At 44.7% G+C, this 18,768-nt stretch overlaps 3 protein-coding genes across 7 annotated transcripts; 2 read left to right on the top strand and 1 right to left on the bottom strand.

Moving 5' to 3' along the window:
* Positions 1–568: 568 nt before the first annotated feature.
* Positions 569–7,781, top strand: cusr (Copper-only SOD repeat protein). Its single transcript, XM_029147413.3, has 10 exons — positions 569–810; positions 1,566–3,636; positions 4,126–4,225; positions 4,923–5,000; positions 5,139–5,243; positions 5,555–5,687; positions 5,773–5,887; positions 6,098–6,222; positions 7,079–7,159; positions 7,380–7,781. The coding sequence occupies exons 1-10, from the start codon at positions 771–773 to the stop codon at positions 7,469–7,471; spliced, it is 2,940 nt and encodes a 979-aa protein (XP_029003246.1). The 5' UTR covers positions 569–770; the 3' UTR covers positions 7,472–7,781.
* Positions 7,782–7,910: 129 nt separating this feature from the next.
* xpnpep1 (X-prolyl aminopeptidase (aminopeptidase P) 1, soluble) lies at positions 7,911–13,680 on the top strand. Of its 2 annotated transcripts, none has more exons than XM_029147531.3 (20): positions 7,911–8,060; positions 8,970–9,094; positions 9,244–9,307; positions 9,715–9,819; positions 9,909–10,001; positions 10,187–10,330; positions 10,504–10,599; positions 10,709–10,790; positions 11,172–11,382; positions 11,473–11,562; positions 11,655–11,705; positions 11,920–11,978; positions 12,110–12,187; positions 12,268–12,339; positions 12,421–12,481; positions 12,563–12,632; positions 12,718–12,891; positions 12,982–13,058; positions 13,137–13,235; positions 13,440–13,680. In XM_029147531.3, the coding sequence occupies exons 2-20, from the start codon at positions 8,978–8,980 to the stop codon at positions 13,554–13,556; spliced, it is 1,860 nt and encodes a 619-aa protein (XP_029003364.1). In that variant the 5' UTR covers positions 7,911–8,060; positions 8,970–8,977; the 3' UTR covers positions 13,557–13,680. The 2 variants fall into 2 exon arrangements, with proteins under 2 accessions (XP_029003364.1, XP_029003356.1); XM_029147523.3 differs by lacking the exon at positions 7,911–8,060 and adding an exon at positions 8,727–8,865.
* si:dkey-246e1.3 (uncharacterized) lies at positions 13,267–15,004 on the bottom strand. 4 transcript variants are annotated; one of them, XM_041071438.2, is made up of 3 exons: positions 14,815–15,004; positions 14,600–14,696; positions 13,267–14,464 (listed from the first exon to the last, which is right to left on the bottom strand). In XM_041071438.2, the coding sequence occupies exons 1-3, from the start codon at positions 14,876–14,878 to the stop codon at positions 14,125–14,127; spliced, it is 501 nt and encodes a 166-aa protein (XP_040927372.1). In that variant the 5' UTR covers positions 14,879–15,004; the 3' UTR covers positions 13,267–14,124. The 4 variants fall into 4 exon arrangements, with proteins under 4 accessions (XP_040927372.1, XP_040927371.1, XP_040927376.1 ...); XM_041071437.1 differs by having other exon boundaries at positions 14,803–15,003; XM_041071442.2 differs by having other exon boundaries at positions 13,267–14,344; positions 14,815–15,001.
* Between the last annotated feature and the right edge of the window lie 3,764 nt (positions 15,005–18,768).

Here is an 18,768-nt window from a genome sequence, read left to right as displayed (position 1 = left end):
AACCTCGGCGGCGAGTTAAAACAATGAGACATTGACACCATGAGTCTGCTTCTGTTGCAGGTCATTTTGGATCACAAGAACAAGAGGCCTCATTATGCACATAAACCCATAATGTTAGAAGATAAGAAGATAACTAATGCTGTGAACTGGTAAAAATCTCTCCAACTCACCACATATTAACATTCATATATATTTCATATGCATAATAATGTGATAAATAGACACAGCAGGAGAAAACATTTGCAGGAGGAGTGCACTTCTGAGGGTGGAGCTGAGTGAAGCGTGGGAGCACACGACACGGGAGTGTCACAGCAAACTGCCGGCAGATGATCTAAAAAATGTGTATTTGCAGTCTTATCCTTCATAATATTAATCCACGGACTGAACTGAATAGACTCAGTTTCCACTCAGTCCTCTGAGAAACTTTACTTTGACCACTATAATCAACAAGTTCTTTCTGCTTGGGTTTATTTCAAGCCTCGACCGCAGCAGGGATGGGCCGATCCAGTCGCCTCCCCCACCCCACTCCACCTCACCCCACCCTCCTCCACCTCCACGCATGAGGCTGTCTCCCTGTTGTCCAATCACAGGCTGAAGCTGAAAAACAGAAGCGTAAGAGAGGCAGCCCATCCGAGAGCAGTCACGTATGACACATTCTTGGAGAACGCACTGGGACACACACTCACACACTCCACGTTGCTGTTGCCGAGCGTTTCATACTGTGACACGCTGCTTTTCCTCCTCGCTTCGTCTCGCACACATCTGCCAACATGTGCCTTCTGACAACTGCTCTGCTCTTCTATTTACTTGGTGAGTATTTGAATATTTGACATTGGCCTTTCTGTGTGTGCTGTACTGAAGGTTTCTCTGTCTCGCATTAATTGCTGAACCATGGAGGTTTTTTATTTAATTTCGCACTGTTATTGTTGCCTTTATACATTACATCAGTTGCTCTTTGCTCTGTAGACTCTGTTACTCAATACCGTTGGAGTAAAGACTGTTGTATTTCAGCTTGTTAGCATAAACTGCATGAACCAGTGTGACTGATACCGACTGCTGTGGGAAAAAAAAAGTAAAATTGTTAAATAGGTAAAATATAAAAGTACAGTCTAACTATAACCAACTAACAGCAGCGGTCCAGTGCTTGCTTGTTCTCAGTGATTATCTGCAACTGGCTGGACTGGAATCCAACGGGCTAGTATCCAAGTGAAAGGCATTACCCAGCTGATGGGATCTGTTACATTCTAAATGCAGACCCCCCACCAAAAAAAATGGGACAAAAGAATCCAGGTCTGTTTCAATGCAAACCGAGGCTGAAATGAACTGCTTGGGTTGGCGCCAGTAATGTGCTTGAAGACCTACAACCTACACAACAGAGTGTGTTTAACTGCGCTGGAGTCCCGTTTCACAGTAGATTCTATCTATTCCACCAATCATTCAATTAAAGGCACAGATTACTTTAAACAATACTAAACTTTAGAAGGCATCCTTGCAGGATCATCCAGTATCACTAACAAGTGAAGTAACCACGATTACTATCATCTCCTCTTTGTCACCTTTTTCAGATTCTGTATCTTGTCTTCGGTTTCTGGCTTCTTTCAACATGGGGGGAGTCACAGGACAGGTGCAGTTTGACAACATCTATCACACAGCCACTGTCAACGTATCTGGTGCCGGATCCTGCGGCTCACTTAACTTTTCCCTCACCGGCTTTCCTGTGATGTTCGGCCATTTTGCACAACCGTGCTCAGAAGCGAACATCGGCGCCAGTGTCTTTACCTTCAGAGCTGCGTCCGTATCCAAGGTCAATGTGTCCCACGTGTTCAAACAGAGGTCGGGCCTGGATGACTTCTCCTTAACTTTGCGGACGTGTAAGGGCACCTTAGTTTGCACGGCTGTACACCAAGGTCAAACATTCTTGACCCGTCAGGCCAGGTTCTATGAACCAGTTGCAGGTAATGTGTACATCCGCCATAACCAGGAGCAGACAAAACCCAGACTTCTTGCAGACCTTATAGCAACCGGACAAGTAAATACCTCACAAACCAACGTCACTCTCTTTGGACATGTGAGTCAGGCAACAAGTTGTGACACTCTTCTTGAAAACCTAAATGAGTCCAGTTTGGCCATTCTGGGTGTGGTAAAGGTGGGAACCCCTTCACAGCCCATGAAATCCTATCTGGACCTCACCAGTTTCAACATTAACAATGGCTTTCTTCTTTTATCCGTGGGCTCAGGTTTAAGGTGTGCTCAGCTTTATGATGTTCCAGAAAAAGGGGTCAGGGCTGTTGTGAACATGAGAGGAATCAGAGGACACCTCGGCTTTTATCAAGCTTCCCCATTTGATGTCACAGTGATGACAGTGAGCCTGTCTAATCTGCAGGGCATCGTTGGCCCCTACCACGTCCACAACTTCCCCGTGCCCTCTGTCCGGTCACCAATACCTAGCATGTGCTCAAACAATAATGTGGGCGGTCACTGGAATCCCTTTGGTATCAACGCAAGCAACCCATCTTATCCAAAAGTGCCTGGCTCAACACACGACAAGTATGAGCTCGGTGACCTAAGTGCCAAGCACATGTCCCTTGCGGGTAAAAATAATTCTAACATGGTGTTTGAAGACTTCAACCTTCCTCTGTTTGGGGCGAACAGCATCGTAGGCCGCTCTGTTGTAATTCATCTAACAAATGGTTCCAGGTATGTGTGCGCCAGCATCAGCTATCCAGGCGACGTGGTCGTAGCCAGGGCAACATTTCGCAGCCCAGTGGTTGGTGAGATCCGGTTCACTCAGCTCCAAAACCAGCCTCTGTCTGACGTTTCCATCTTCACGGATCTGTCCTACGGGAATCCCGGCATGACACCAACCAGGAACCACAACTGGCATGTTCACAAGTACCCCATTAGCTCAGAGCGGGATGACGATGAAAAGCGGTGCGGCACGACGGATGCGCACTGGAACCCCTTCAAAGTCAGCACACAGGACAGCAGCTACGCCCTCCACTGTGGCCCGTCCACTCCCCTTTGCTGTGAGGTGGGAGACCTGTGCAGCAAAACAAACACAATCAACCTCGGCACCACTGTGGGAGCGGTAGAAACAAAAAACTTCTTCACGGATGTCACGTCCTGGGTGCCTGGCATGATCGGCCGCTCTGTGGTCATACATCAGGCAGATAAAGGAGGACCACGGATTGCCTGTGCCAACATTACATTGGTACGGGTCCCCAAAGCAAGCGTGGGTCGTTGGTTTGGTCACGAGACCCCCGTTGGGCAAGTATACTTCTCCCAGGCTGTCCCACAAGGCCCAACAACTATAAGCCTATTTCTGAATAACCTTGACTCCTTAGCAGGGGGCTATCATGTCCACATGCTGCCCATTAAACCTGGCAGCGTAGAGCCCTGCTCTAATGCAAACATCAGGGGCCACTTCAACCCTTTTGCATGGAAGGCATCGAACTCCCCGGCGCCAAGAGCCGGCACAGTGGACCAGTATGAGGTTGGAGACATCAGTGGGAAGTTTGGCATGCTGAACGGCCTGAATAAAACGGATGCTATATACTTGGACCCTGACATGCCACTGACTGGACCCTACAGCATATTGGGAAGGTCTTTGGTCGTTCACTACATCAATGGATCAAGGTGAGGAAGTGAGACTAAGACTTAAACTGAAAGAGAAAGAACGTATTTCGTGGTTCCTGTAACTATAGTATAAGAAAAACTATACGTACCATTTGTTGGTCAGGTAAACTTCCCCGGAGTTGCGGTAGTATTTGCTTAAGCATTCTTTAAGTTGGACTGTTCCCCTGATGCATCTGATTATTAATATGACATTCTCCACCCTTCGACCTGGTACAGTGACAGTCTGAAGGGTGTAGGATGTCATGTAACATGCAGATAATCTCTTTCAATCATTGAGCAATGGCTCGACAAAACACAGTGGAGCAGAAAATCCTCCTGGGAGACAACGCAGGTGTTGTCATGTTCTGCTAATCGTGTTATTGTGTCTGGCTCTCTGTGCATTAGCTGTGTGTGTGTGTGTGTGTGTGTGTGTGTGTGTGTGTGTGTGTGTGTGTGTGTGTGTGTGTGTGTGTGTGTGTGTGTGTGTGTGTGTGTGTGTGTGTTCTGCAGAATGATGTGTGCTGACATATTAGCTGAAAAAGACGAGGATGCACAATGGACGGTGGCCAAGGCTGTTTTCAACGGTACAGTAACTGGGACGATCCTGATGGTAAGAACCAGTGACCTCTAAATACTTTACTGTATCAAGTTCATCAAGTTTAATTCATAGCTAAACCCCACAATAATTACTGTATAGTCCTCTTAACCTTATTGCACAAGGTCAGATTACTAAACCTTGCCACAGTGTAAATGTCAAAACACATTTAATAGGAAAGAGGAAACACCTTGTATTTTTTAGCAGCTTTGTAAAACAGTGTGGCCACTAGATTATATGAAAAACAACACCTCTCAGGCTCCTCAGTCTGATTATATGTCACAGCACAAGCAACAGGCTGGGCGAATCCTAATCAGATGCACATACACTGTTTTCCTTTCCACTAACATACAGTATTAGGAGCCAAGCTGACAAGAAAACCTGACTGAGTACAGACAGTGAATTCATTATGCCTGTGGCCGTTTGCTATGGGAAGCAGGGGTGAAACCATTAGTTTAACCTAGCATCCATCTGCTATGGCTCGTGCAACCTCCAGGCCCGCTGAACTAGCAAGTGCACCAGGACAGCTGTCTCTGTCAGCTGCCCTCCTGAGGCCCCATGCTGGGCGTTGCACCACACGTATGGATGAGAGATGTTACATATCAACACAAGCTATATGGGCTTCCTTAGTTAATTTCAGAAAAAGGACTGAGAGCAAGAAATCAAAAGTAATATTTTCTAATAGAGGGATTTAGCCTAATTAATTTTCCAGAGGCAGCTAGTGTTTGCTGACGGGAGCAGCAGTGATATGACGCTGGAGGTGACTCTTCAATCAGCGACTGTGCAAAACGTAAGTCAAAGATTTCTACCGTACAAATGAGAAAAGGCTACATTTGCTTCAGCCGCCTTGTCCAGAGCGGAATCTGATGTTCAGCGCATGAATCACCCAGCACACACTCACTCTACTGCATGTGACCGCTTCCTGTAGACGTCTGCAGTGTCCTTGTTCATCACAAACAACCGCATTGGTGCCAACAGCAGCCATTGCAACAACGTAGGGGACGTCTACAACCCCTTCAACATGACATCAATGGTGAGACCAGACACTGTTTAACCAGCTTAAGCATTTAATCATTCGTTTTAAGGCCACTGACAGTCTACAGTATGTACTGTACACAGATGTCTGTTTATACATATATTTATAATTGTAGAATACAGTATATGTTTTCTACTTTATGTGGTACAGTAGAAAATCCAAGTTCCATTTCTTCTAACCCTCTCTAGTTACTGAAAATGTCAATAGCAAAAAAAAATGTATCATGTCAACCTGTCACAATCATGGTGGTAAATTTGTACATTGTGGCCAGTGTGACATTCACTTCCTTCTCTCTGTTCCCTCCTCAGAGCTCCAGCTGCACGTTGGACACCCCCCAGAGTTGTGTGGTAGGGGAGGTATCAGTGAGACACGGCCCAGTGAGTCTGACAGAGCGTCAGCTGTACACTGACAGCATCGTCCAGCTCTCTGGAGACAACACAGGTCCATGAGCCTCACCAGCATCACTCTTTGTTTGTTGCTTTTGATAAAAATCCCAAATGTTGGTTGTGTTTCCTTTTTTTTGTAGTTGTCCACAGATCTCTAGTGCTGAGGAATGGCAACGTCACCATCGGGTGTGCTGACATCCTCCCAGAATCCCCTTCAGCCAAGCTGAGCTTTACCAGGGTGCCGAGCTTTAGCAGGTCAATTTAGACTCAATGACTTGATTCCATCTAATTACTAAAGTACATTAACTGTTGTTAAGTAACAGATACATGGCAGAATGCATCAGTCAGAAGTGTGTAACTGGATTAGACCTTTTTATTGGGTGGATTTGGATTTTTGAGAAACTACACTCAACTGCATTTCCATTAATATAATGTGTCTCAAAAGTCCTATTCATTTTTGTCTAGATATGACTTTCGTAGGAGGGTTTCAGATGTTCTGCGGCTGAAAATAGCAAGAATCACAATCCTGCCCAACTCTCCTCAATCTGCAGCAGGAGGACAGTGCCAGGAAGTCAACTTCATGGTCTCTGGTAAGGTCAAACACGGTTCCTCTATCGCTAGGAGGGTGTGTCAACCTTGCAGTAAACGTTCGTCGCAGTGGTTTCCAACAAGTTTTCTTAATTCATTTCCATGATGCTAAGTGAGTAAACAACAGAAGTTTACTTGTCAGATGTCATCACCTCACTTTAATTGTGTTCCTTAAGAAAGCTCAGGTACTTTAAGGTAAAATCTTTCTGGAATGTCAAGTGAAATCTTTCTGGTTAAAATTTCTTTTTGCATAAAATCAAGCAACACTGACCAAAAACATTCAGGTAGCAGAGGTACTGCCACATACTGGAAACGACTGTTCCTGCCAACAACGCTTTTATGAAAGGTTTAATCAGATAAGGTATATCCGCATGTACAACAAGTCTATGCCAGACCGTCCAATCCTGTCTAAGCTGGAGTAAGATTCAACCCAGATTCAATGTGACTGTCTAGTCCGTGAACAATTATGGGCTTTGAAAATCTTTAGAAACCTGTAATAGCTATGTAACCTAACGCTGCAGATGAGAGTCTGTGCGTCTCATGTTCAGTCCCTTTCTCCATCCCAGGGGGAAACAGAGAAGTACCTGTGCAGAGGTTTCACACAATATACCACAGCACAGGCGTTTAAATTTGTAGAATTCTCCCACAAGTTGAAGTTTACTACTGCAGCAACTTGTTCTTCTAGTGTGCAGCAAGTACAAACGTTTTAAAAGAAAATAAAACCATAATATTACTGAAAGGAAATCTATTTATATGTCAAGTAGTATCAGTAAGTAATAAACTGAAACGTTTTTGGTGTATTAAATACGTGTATGCATAGTATGTGAAGTTATACATTTGATTATCTTTACCTTGAAGGGGATGTCAACAAAAACCTTCTGAATTCTGTCAAAACTAGTAAAACGATGGGCAAGTTCAGAGAGTCCTATCAATGCACAAGTAAGTACGCTCCTGCACTCACTTTGTGTGTGCATGATGGAAAGGTATGTCGTCTCATACACTATGAAACAATATTTAAAACTGCATTTATACCAGTGCATGCAGCTAGTTTTTACTAAAACGTTCATGTTGTGTGAATTTTCTACATTTCAGTTAAGCAAATAATCATTTCAAGTTGAATAACTTACTTACCTGTGCATTTGCGGTTGAATGTCCTCAGGTGGTGCAGGTCTGCTGCTGGTGTCTAAAGTGTTGCTTTCTGGCCTGATGTTTGCTGCTGCCTCCCTGCTTCAGTACACAACCTACCTATAGCTCCAAGGTTCAGACAAGCCCTGCAGCATCAGTGGGGACAAAAGGAGATTCATATTGTAAATCTGGAAATCAGCAACCGTAACCCACCTGAGTTATTATAAAACAAATATGAACTCTCTTTTGATTTGCTGTTTTACACATGTTTGTAAAAAAACCCTGTAAATACTAAAGCTACTTTTGTCGTGCAAAGATACCAACACATGCATTATTCATTTCACTGTAACGGTAAATGAGAAAGCGGGGTTAGTACTGTAATCCTCAGCAGTCTGTGTGTATGTACCATAATCAACATATAAATTCATAAAATATGTGCAACTTTTTATTTGACTTTTTTGGAGAAAGCATGTTCTTCGTCCTCTGTATACTTGATATAATTGTTGGATTATATTCATCATCTGTAGTATTTACAAATAAGGAGGCGAGTCTGGATCCCTCCGCGCTCAGTGGTGGATACTGCAGTCACGTGACCGCCAACGTCAACAACAACATGGCAGCCTCCTGTTTGGTAAAGTAACACAGGGTCCAAGCTGCTAGCGGATCTCTTCGTTTCTCCAAGCCGAGAGTCGTAGTTTCGAGTGGAAACCAGCGGGTGTGTATTCCGTGTCCGACGGGCTCCGCGCGCGCGCCCTCTAACGTTAGCTAGCGGCGGCTGGTAGCGCTAAGGCTAGCGCTCCGTCTCGGTGGCTCAGGGGGATGTGTTTGTTTTCACATGAGCGGGCATGGGTTCCCTCCCCGCGTCCGCAGCCTGTTGACTGGAGTGTAAACTGAAAATGCGTTAAATTCACCAGAGTCATAAAGATGTGGGACTCTGTTTGCAACTTTATCGTCACATCCCCAGCGTGCTACCACACCCACTACTACATTCAACGCCAACACGCTGTGGACCAACTAAGACGTGCCATGGTTAGCCCGTTAAAACACTGATTTGTGTATTTGAAAGCGTCCGTCCTCTTGATCCCAGGTTATGCAGATTCGTAGTTTACTGTGTGAACGTTAGAGGAAACGCTTTAACATTATTGTAGCTACTTGGTTAGCTATTAGTTGGCTCAATTCGAGCGAAGTAAAATTGTAAACAGCAATCGCGTGCGGATCGATTAGCCAATAGGAGAGCTCACCGATGTGGCATGCTGCGATGTGATTGGTGCGTTGAAGACGTGCGGTACACCGTTGGATTCGGTCGTACAGTACAACAACGGTGGATGGTGGCACCCACAGGTCACCCACGTGGCTCTGAGCTTCGGGGCTGTCCTGTTTTTAATATTTAACGCGTTGACAGTAGCTCAGTCAGCGTGTTTATAGCAGGTTAGAGCCGGGTGTGACTTTGAGCTCCACGTCTCAGTCAGACACTGTCTTGATCCAGGCGCCTGAAATGAGCATGGCTTCCCAAGAGTCAGGTAACCTGTGTATTTAGTGTTTACAGTACAGGAATGAGTTTTAGTTAAGATTAAACGTTTTACAATTAATTTTAGATAAATTTAAAAATGTGTCTTTTTTCCAGATGCAGCCATGTCTCCAAAGCTCACAGGAGAGATACTCAGGCAGCTTCGCCAAGCAATGAGGAATTGCAAATACTTTCCTGAGCCTATACAAGCCTACATCATCCCTTCTGGAGATGCCCATCAGGTGAGAAATTACATCATGTGCACAACATATACGTACATATTAAATACAGTAATACCTAGTTATTAACATTATTAACAAGCATGTGTATTTACAGACTCATGGTCTTCATGTTTCTTGTCTCTATCTGTCTCTTTCCCTGTGTCCCTCAGAGTGAATACATCGCACCGTGTGACTGCAGGCGTGAATACATCTGTGGATTTAATGGCTCTGCAGGTTTGTTTTAATTGTGTTAGACCCAATAAATTGCTTCTGTATGCAAGTGTACATTGTTAAAAGCTTACTATGAGCTCTAAGCTTAGTTGAGCAGTCTGCATGCTGAGGTTTACCACTGTGAGGACAAAAAGCCAACTTTTATTCTGCTGATCTGTTCGAGTAAAACACAGGTGTACTTTCAGTACTTTCAGTCAACGTGAAGTGCTGCAGTAAGTCTTGTCTGTCGAGTTGACGTCAGCACAGTTAAACTTTCTGTTCTCTCCTGTTACTGCTTAGGGATATGCTATGATAACGTATTGGTGTGATGGTGCTATACTGTAACTGCTCTCCCTCTAACTGACACAATAGACCCACAACTAATGAGCTGTACTAGACCTTTGATGGGCGTTGTGTGCTGTGTTGTGCAGGTACAGCCATTGTCACAGAGCAGCATGCTGCAATGTGGACCGATGGGCGTTATTTCCTCCAGGCAATTCAACAAATGGACAACAACTGGACTCTCATGAAGATGGGTAATGGTTCTTTTGAATGTTGATTCAACCGTGTTATGTGTCAGGTTTCCAGTACAGCTCACTGTTCTGTTTTTCTAAATTGTCTGTAGGACTGAAGGAAACACTCTCTCAAGAGGACTGGCTCATCAGCGTCCTGCCGGAGAACTCCAAAGTGGGAGTAGATCCCTGGATCATTGCTGCTGGTAAGTTGTTCTACAGGTACCAGCTTAGGATTAGCAGGAATAATGAAATAGAAACAATTGCGTTCTGTGCCAGTGTGGTCACATATAGGTCAACTTAAGTCATAAAAGTAAAATTTTCTTGTGATTCAAGAATGAATATTTCTACTGCTTTATTCCTAAAACAGTCTTTCGATGTGCTGTTTCAGATCAGTGGAAGAGCATGTCCAAGGCGCTGACCAGCGCAGGACACTCTCTGGTTGCGGTGCAGGACAACCTGATCGATGTGGTGTGGCCTGACCGCCCAGAAAGGCCCAGCACACAGCTCCGCACCTTGGGATCGGAATATGCTGGTCAGTCCCACAGTTATAACAGGAATTATATATTATGATGCATGCTGTATGATATTTTGAGTAGGATGGTTTGGATTAATCCTTCAGGTTGTCATCTTTTGCTTTCAGTCTAGAAGTTATTAAAGCTGTAATGAGGTCTGGGTGATGTCATGACACTGTCTGTCTGTCTGTAGGGATCTCCTGGCAGGACAAGATCTCCACGCTGCGAAGTAAAATGACAGAGAGGAAAATCAGCTGGTTTGTTGCCACGGCGCTGGACGAGATTGCATGTATGGACATTCTGAAGTCAACTACTAGCTACTGATTAAATTACTAAATAAATAAAATTACAAATGGCTTTTATTACCTTTTTATAAACCTTAACCCAAATTTTCTTAGGGCTCTTTAACCTCCGTGGTGCAGACATTGAGTACAACCCAGTTTTCTTTGCGTATGCCATTGTGGGACTCGACACAATAAGGTAATGGTTTAGAAAAATTAGAAATTATTCATACACATTGATCAGTGGCTTTTCGTGTTATAGCAGCATTGTAATGTTTTGAAAATGAAAATACTCCCATCTTATTTAAATGTGGAGAGATCTTTGCACAGCGAGGTCAGCAGTTTCTTTTGTACTGTAAAAACAGCTTGCTTCTCAGCAGTTTGCCTCTCGGAATTTAGATAATTTCTGCTTGACAAACGCCCTCTCATTATTTATTGCACTGTGTAATTGCAGGCAGAGGACAATAATGAATAATGATTTAACAAATACACCAAATAATGTGCATGCTACATAGTGATGTATAATCATCATGATGTAATATATAGTGGTTAATATTGAATTAATTATTCTCATCTTTAGACTTTTTGTGGACGTAAAGCGGCTTTCTGATCCCATTTTACGAGAACATCTGCAGCTGGACTCGCCCAGCAAACCCGAGCTGAGCATCCAAACGTTCCCGTACGAGACAGTCTACTCTGAGCTTCAGGCTATCTGCGCCGCGCTCGGCCCCAAAGACAAAGTGTGGATTTGTGACAAGGCCAGTTGTGCTCTCACACAGGTCATCCCAAAGGTAATGGCTCTTACTCACATATTGCTGGTAGTTGTTTAAGTGCAACGCTGTACGTACTTGGGCTACACGTTTCCCCTTGACTTGTTTTAGGCCCACAGGACTCTGATCCCCTACACTCCTCTCTGCCTCGCCAAATCTGTGAAGAACACCACTGAGATTCAAGGAATGAAAATGGCCCATGTAGGAACCTTTGAACCCGGTTGTGTGTTTTATATCTGTTGCTCACTTTATGACACTGGTTTGATCTTTGCCTTCCGCACGTTCATCAACAGATTAAGGATGCAGTTGCGCTCTGCGAACTCTTCGCTTGGTTGGAAAAGGAGGTATTTGTCTTGTTTTTTTAGGCCAGGCATTTTAAATTGTTAGAAAATAAACACTGGAATTCAAGTCTGTGCTTAACCAATTGTTTGACCGATTCTCTTATGATCTACAGTAGCGCTGACCCAGATATTCAAGTTTGGTGATTATTATGTAACAGCTGTACTGTACGTGAACTTCAAACTGTTTGTTTGCTTGACTGTGGTTATTGTTTTATAGATTCCAAAAGGCACCGTCACTGAGATCTCTGCTGCTGATAAGGCTGAAGAATTACGCAGGTGTTATTTTGATGAATGATCACAATTTTTTTTTTTTTTTTTGAAACTGTGTTAGCTTTCGCGCTTGGTCTGCCAGTTCTGAAATAGTTTGAGAATTTTTCTTTACATAATAAATATTATGTCTTTTTCAGTCAACAGAAAGACTTTGTCGGTCTGAGTTTCCCAACAATCTCCAGTGTTGGACCAAATGGAGCAATTATTCATTACAGGTCAGACCAACTGAAATTTCTGATTTTTTTTTTATTTATTGATTATGCTTGACTCCACATTTGTTTATTTGATTCCTCAGACCACTACCTGAAACCAACAGAACCCTGACACAGAATGAAGTGTACCTGATTGACTCTGGAGCTCAATATGTGTAAGCAGTGATGACTATAATGATTAGTATTATGAGTGTTATTAACAATGCATTTTGTCTGACCTTGCCTTGTGTCTGCAGAGATGGAACCACAGACGTCACACGCACTGTGCACTTCGGGACACCAAGTGCATATGAGAAGGTTTGCTGTTTGAATAGGTTTTAACCAAAAAGTAAAAAGGATGAAATAAACGTTAATTTCCTGTTCTCTCTGTTCTCTTAGGAATGCTTTACCTACGTACTGAAAGGACACATAGCTGTCAGTGCTGCAGTTTTCCCTAATGGAACAAAAGGTGCTGCCTCTGCCCCATCACTAACTTAATTTATACTGTACATACAGTAGTTTGTTCTGTAGCTCTAAACCCCAGTCCTCCCCAGGCCACCTGTTGGATTCGTTTGCACGTGCTGCCTTGTGGGATTCGGGTCTGGACTACCTTCATGGTACGGGCCACGGCGTGGGCTGCTTCCTCAACGTTCATGAGGGGCCCTGCGGCATCAGCTACAAGACCTTCGCAGATGAGCCTCTGGAGGCCGGCATGATAGTCAGTGATGGTATGACAAGATAAGGGCTGCTGATTAGGCAGGTGATGTTGATAGTTGGTTACACATTGTTCTAAGCCCTATTCTAATCCCTTGTGTTAGAACCTGGGTACTATGAAGACGGCTCCTTTGGCATTCGCATTGAAAACGTGGTTCTTGTTATTCCAGCGAAGCCCAAAGTACGTCCACTCAAGCGGTGTCCATACGTTCATTGAGCTGAAGCACCACCAGCTAACCTGTTTTTCCTCCTTGTGCAGTACAACTACAGGAACAGAGGGAGTCTGACGTTTGAGCCTCTCACGCTGGTGCCTATTCAAGTCAAGATGATGAACACAGAGCTGCTCACTGAGAAGGAGGTCAAGGAGCCTAGCACACAGAAAACTGTCCTTCATTTTAAAAGCTATTTATTGGCAGATAGAAAACAATGCACATCAAACATAGTCTACTTTACAATGAACAGAAACTGATTAAGACTAGCAACGTGGTACATGTGAGTGTTTGATGTGCTCCTATGGCATCATGCTCGACGTTTAACACCCCGCATGCTCCTCGTCCCTCAGCTCGCCTGGCTCAACGACTACCACAGGAAGTGCCGCGAGGTGGTTGGAGCGGAGCTGGACAGACAGGGCAGGAAGGAGGCGCTGGAGTGGCTCGTCAGAGAGACGCAGCCGATCTGAGCTCGTGGCCCAGGACGTGCAGCGGTGATCATCTGTATTTGACTCATGTTTCTCTTTGTCTCACACATTGCTTCTTTTGTAAAGCTCATCATACCAGCAGTTTTATTAAATGTCACTAAAAATCTGTGATCTTGTTGTTATTTTACTACTTTTGGACTGAAGAGTAACTGCTTATTACAGTGGTAGCCACTGTACTGTAGGTGGTCCTCGTTATATCGAAGTATATGGACTTTCGAGCTAGGTTTTCTATTCAATAGTTAGTGAAGGTAGGAGCAGAACAGTCCACTAATACTAGTGATGCCTAGATACTTTGGGCACCATTATTCACCATCAGCTTACGCATCCTGTTTGTTCTTGTACCAAACTTGATTTTGCAGTTGACAGATTAACATGAAGACAGGTTTTATTTATTCATCCTCATGAATCCTCTCTACAGCCACCAATCGTTTTTTTAGATTTAACAAAGCTCCACTGAAGCTACTGCTGCTCGCTAACAATAGAATGGCAGTGAAGTAAACTCTATGCGTAACAGAACCCCCTCAGTGGCTCCTACATGGAGAAAAGCCCTCTACAGCTGCATGTAAAATACGGGGGGGTCCAGGGTGACGCCACTGTTTGGATCTCTGGCGTACTCTTGAAGTGACGGGGTCAGCGACAGGGCGGCCTGCTCCTCTGAATCCTGGGCTGCCTTCTGCCTCCTCTGCTCCTCTTCCTCTTTTAGCCCCACGGGCAGCGGGTTGCTGTAGATGTAGTAGATCCGGGAGTTGTCCTTTGCAGCTTCCTGTTTCCTGAAGAAGGTGAGAGGGTTGGTGAAGCTGCTCGACCTCTTCACTGCTCTGACAGCCACAGGGTCCACGGGCTCACACTGGCTCACTGCACTCTCATACATATGGGCTCTTTTTGACTGCCTGATGAAGAAAATGGCTCTAATTGCACTAATTTCTTCGTGATTTTACACTGTATCTTAGATTATTACAGCTCTACCTAGGCATCATCTTTTTTCTATTGGTGTTTAAATGGTATCAGAGCATGTTTGGTCTCACCTGGTGCGGCTGTAGCAGACAGTGATGGCGTAGAGGCCGGTGATGGTGAGGACACACAAGGACAGAGCGATGAGGGTGATGTTAAACACTCTGGACCCTGGTTGGAGAGCACAGCACTGAAAATCAGCTCATCAGCTAGCTCTTAGCTAGAAAACAAGTCTCCGTGTTTGCACAAAACTACAGTAAAATCAAAGCAACTTAACCAAACTGCGTGCCTCCGTCCTCGTCCTGCTGTCCCCACGCTACGGTCCCGTTGGGCTGGAAGCTGTCTGTCGTCATTGCTCCTGTTGTTGGGCTCCTCTCATTTTACTGCCATTAGCTTCCAGGAGCACAGGCTGGAGCCCAGTGGAAGCTGGACCTCCCCCGTCTCTGCCGGTCCCCTTGTTTACTGCTCATTATTCAGTTGAGGTTTTGGGGAGGACGCTGGGAGAGGGGAGGGCGATGCTGGGCCTTTTATACTGTTTGGAACGAGCTCTGAGTGGTGACCTCAAAGCTGAGAGCGAGCACACATCACAACAGAGATGAGGAGGTTAGAGGTAGTTTAAATGTCACGTCTCCTCCTTCCTATCAAAGGTTTATCGAATTGAATCAGAGCAACAGATAGAAAATCATTTACAATGATTGACTGCAGTTGCTGCTCACAATATACTAGTGCCCTGTTGCTTCATTCATGTGGTTGAGATGTACTGTGTAATCAAATGTAAATCACGAGGACGGACTGTGGACTGTGGGTAACAGAGGGACAGTAAAACAGCTCTGCCGGCTACAGAGAGCTGCCATAGCTGGAGCCAGGGCAAAGGCAACAAAGACAGCTTTCTCCCCTCTGCCTGTGCCTCACTGCACCTCGTGGCACCATGGGGCACTTTATGCAATTAGCTGAGCGTCCAATTAAAGCGGCTTTCTGTTTCTGAGCCGCTATAAAGAGGAGGAATTTAGGCTCTATAGGTGAAGTCTGTGTCAGCCTGCTGTTGTAACTGTAGTTCCGTGTGTTTACAAAGCTTCAGGCTCAAGGCCAGATAATAGAATTAGCACAATTTAAATGTGTTTCTACTGATCTTTATCTTCAAGCAAAGCATAAACAGTTGTGCTTTTCTACCTATTACATTCATCTTTATTCTAATACACAACTCTCTCATATAGTATTTTATGATGAGTTTCTCACCAATGTCCTCAGATAAATCTATGCAAATACTAAACATAAATGCACATCAGAAACTCCTTCATTCTCCCTGCTGTTGCTGCATCTTTGCTGTTTACAAGCCCTCACTAGGTGTCACTCTTCGCCTGCATGTCTGCACCTCACTTGGTACAGTACATCAAGCAGTCGCTGGTGGCTCAGATAATCCAAGTCAACAGACAAGGCAAATAAATAAAGAGAAAGTGAGAGATTGAGTGATTAGCAAATGGGCTCAGACGTTAAAGCTGACAAATCTGTTTATTAGCCTCCTGGACGTCTTTAAACCGTGGTTAATTATTACAACCATCCTGCTTCTTCGCAGACTTGGACTATTTTGATTTAAAGGGCTTGTGGGTGGCATTAAGTTGGAATGGTTTATTTGAGCAGAACAGTTTGCATAAAGTAACTCAAGCCATCATGGGAACGAGAGCAGGAATCCAGGAAATCTGTTTATTAGTTTCAAACAGAAAGGAAAAGATTATCACGGTGGAGCTAATGGATGCTTTCATCTTGACAAAGCTGTAGAACTATTTGCATTTCTTTTATGATTTTCTTTTCCTTAAACTTCTGCTCATTCGAATAACATTTCCTTTCCTAATGTAGCTTTTTTGTGTGAGGTCACGTTTCTAATAGTGCTCCTGTGTTACCACAGGCGTCACATATTTAATCTTAACTTTGCAAATTTGATAAATTAATAATACTGTCTCTGATTTAAAACTATCCTCAGTAACAAACTGACAAATACATTCCTGAGGTGTGGGAAAGAGGAAATATTGCTTTTTAATGACCCTGATTACATTAGAAGAGAACACGCATAGATCAGCAAACAAAAAACGATGTAAGAAGCATCACATCAGTTGATTAAAGTGCTTACATTTAAACACACAGTGTTGCTAAATAAATAAAGCAAAATAAATGACACTCAACATACAGATGTACGTTGGCTCATTCGCTGACGATGCTTTTAAAGTTGTGCAAGCGCCCTCATTTCTGGAGGTGTGTTTCATCTGCGAGGAACACAATCACTTCATTAAACACGCTATCTAACACAAACAGGGCCGCGGTCACATCTGGCAGCTGCTACGGGCCCAAGCGAAGCGCCAGAGAGTGTTTGTAGTGTTTATGGAGCATGAATCTTCCTGAGGTTTAAGCCGCGTCTTCGCTGGAGGAAACACGGAGGATGTAATATTTAATATTGGTGTTAACGCATGATGACGGCCGGTCCACAGCCAGCACCTCACTTATCAGAGCAACACGCTATCAATAAGCCGCCCTGTGACCTTTGCTGTCTCTGCCACGTAGGGTCGGCTGCAGCTTTTTGCCTTTGTGTTATTAATAGAGTCATAGTCATTTCAAACGTTCTGTGACTAAACAGGAGGCATTGTGCTGCTGTTGTGCTCAGTGACGCACGACACCAACAACACACTGATGATAAGTCACTGGTTCCTGTCGCGTCCTCGTCCTTTTCCTGTCTCTCCCGGCTGCTTCTGACCGCTCCGCTGTTTGTACAGAGTGGATCCACTCCTCGATTCTTCTATCCCATCATTTATTTCATACTCTCTGCGGAGCGCAGAATGCGATCGATCATCTCGGCCTTGATCTTCCATAAATGCGCTCTTTCTGCCTGGCCGGGGGAATTCTTGTCCATCCTTCATCGCCCGGCCTCACCCCTTCTCCCCCGTCCTCACCCTCCGGTCCACTCTGCTCCTCTGCCTCCCCTCCTCTGTGTTTATACAGAGGCTGGTGGGGAATTAGTGCTCTGGCGCGATCCATTTGTTCTGATGCGGTTCAGCGGGAAGGTCCTGCCTTGATTTATTGCGCTTGTCAGTTAAACGGCTGGAGGTGCATGTTAGCAGACTGCGGGACCGTGCGCTGGTTCTGCGGGCGCCTTTCTGATTCTGATCAGGTTTTGTACCACTAAGAAAGAGGAAACCCTGCTTTCATTATAACAAGGGGCCGTGGTGTGACTTTAGTTTGGACCACTTGTTTGTGTGAGATGCTCACGTCTCAGACGAAGAAATGTTTGAGGATCAGATATTTAATAAACCTCTAATTGCTTAAATGAATTATTACAATAGCAAAGTTAAAGTGTGGAAATAAAAATGTTTAATTAGATTCAATAGTTTTATTAATGAATATACAGTGATTGGTAGATTGTTGTAAATTGGCCACAGGTACAGTACAGTGTGTTTAACCTGTTGCCCTTTGTCAACTGGGAACCACGGCATTCTACCAACAGAGAAATCCCCTCAAACCAGCAGCTGCTCCGTCTGTCTTTAGATTTTCTGAAACAAGACAAACCCCAGTGGCAGAACCGGTTGCTGCTCTGTAAAACGTCTTCAGGCTGAATCTCAGACATCAGTACATGACACGTATTGGAACGATGTGGTCTCTTTGCAGCCGGGAGGTGAAATCTGTTTTGGCAGTGATGACTCGTGCTGTGAGAGACGGGAGACACCGAGGAGCCACGGGACGTCAGCCGTTGCTTTAGTGTGTGTGATTCAATGATTCCGGCTGTCATCGCTGTTCTGTCCAATTAGATCCAAACACAGGGTAGCGTGGGCCCCAGAGGACGGCAGAGGAACCTCCCCAAGTGGTATCAGAGGGAAACCAGTACACGGCGCGTGACCCGTAAACCGCGGTAATGTGCTACTTCCATCAACCTGTCCGACCCCCACAGTGCTGCTCACAGGAAGCGCGCTCGGAGCCGGATCGGGTTCCGTCTATTTACAAATTGCGGCTAACAAACACTGGCAACGCCGCCGAACAGGGAGCGCTGAGATGAATCCGAAGGAAAATCACGCTGGACCGGGCCTCACTGCAGCTCATGAGCTGCCGTTAAAGCGGTGCGGTCTCTGTTTTACACAGGAAGGAGCTGTTTGCTGCTGCTCTAAGATCAAACGTGTAATGACCAGAATTATTGAAGTTTCTTTCCTCCACCTGTTTTGTACATCTCCCAAATCACAAGTCATCACTTTACAAGTTTTCATAA

This window comes from Betta splendens, chromosome 1 (assembly GCF_900634795.4).
Source record: "Betta splendens chromosome 1, fBetSpl5.4, whole genome shotgun sequence".
Classification (NCBI taxonomy): domain Eukaryota; kingdom Metazoa; phylum Chordata; class Actinopteri; order Anabantiformes; family Osphronemidae; genus Betta; species Betta splendens.
Note: the sequence above shows the minus strand (reverse complement) of the source record. Positions and strands in the feature narration are given on the sequence as shown.

Coding starts and splice junctions, on each gene's coding strand:
- cusr (XM_029147413.3), top strand. CDS start 771: ATGTGCCTTCTGACAACTGCTCTGCTCTTCTATTTACTTG. Junction 5,001..5,138: donor AATCAGCGACTGTGCAAAAC/GTAAGTCAAAGA, acceptor CGCTTCCTGTAG/ACGTCTGCAGTGTCCTTGTT. Junction 6,223..7,078: donor AGTCAACTTCATGGTCTCTG/GTAAGGTCAAAC, acceptor TTTACCTTGAAG/GGGATGTCAACAAAAACCTT.
- xpnpep1 (XM_029147523.3), top strand. CDS start 8,841: ATGAGCATGGCTTCCCAAGAGTCAG. Junction 11,383..11,472: donor TCACACAGGTCATCCCAAAG/GTAATGGCTCTT, acceptor GACTTGTTTTAG/GCCCACAGGACTCTGATCCC. Junction 12,482..12,562: donor CACCAAGTGCATATGAGAAG/GTTTGCTGTTTG, acceptor CTGTTCTCTTAG/GAATGCTTTACCTACGTACT.
- si:dkey-246e1.3 (XM_041071437.1), bottom strand. CDS start 14,878: ATGACGACAGACAGCTTCCAGCCCAACGGGACCGTAGCGTGGGGACAG. Junction 14,697..14,802: donor GGACGGAGGCACGCAGTTTG/GTTAAGTTGCTT, acceptor CTCTCCAACCAG/GGTCCAGAGTGTTTAACATC. Junction 14,465..14,599: donor GTCTGCTACAGCCGCACCAG/GTGAGACCAAAC, acceptor TTTCTTCATCAG/GCAGTCAAAAAGAGCCCATA.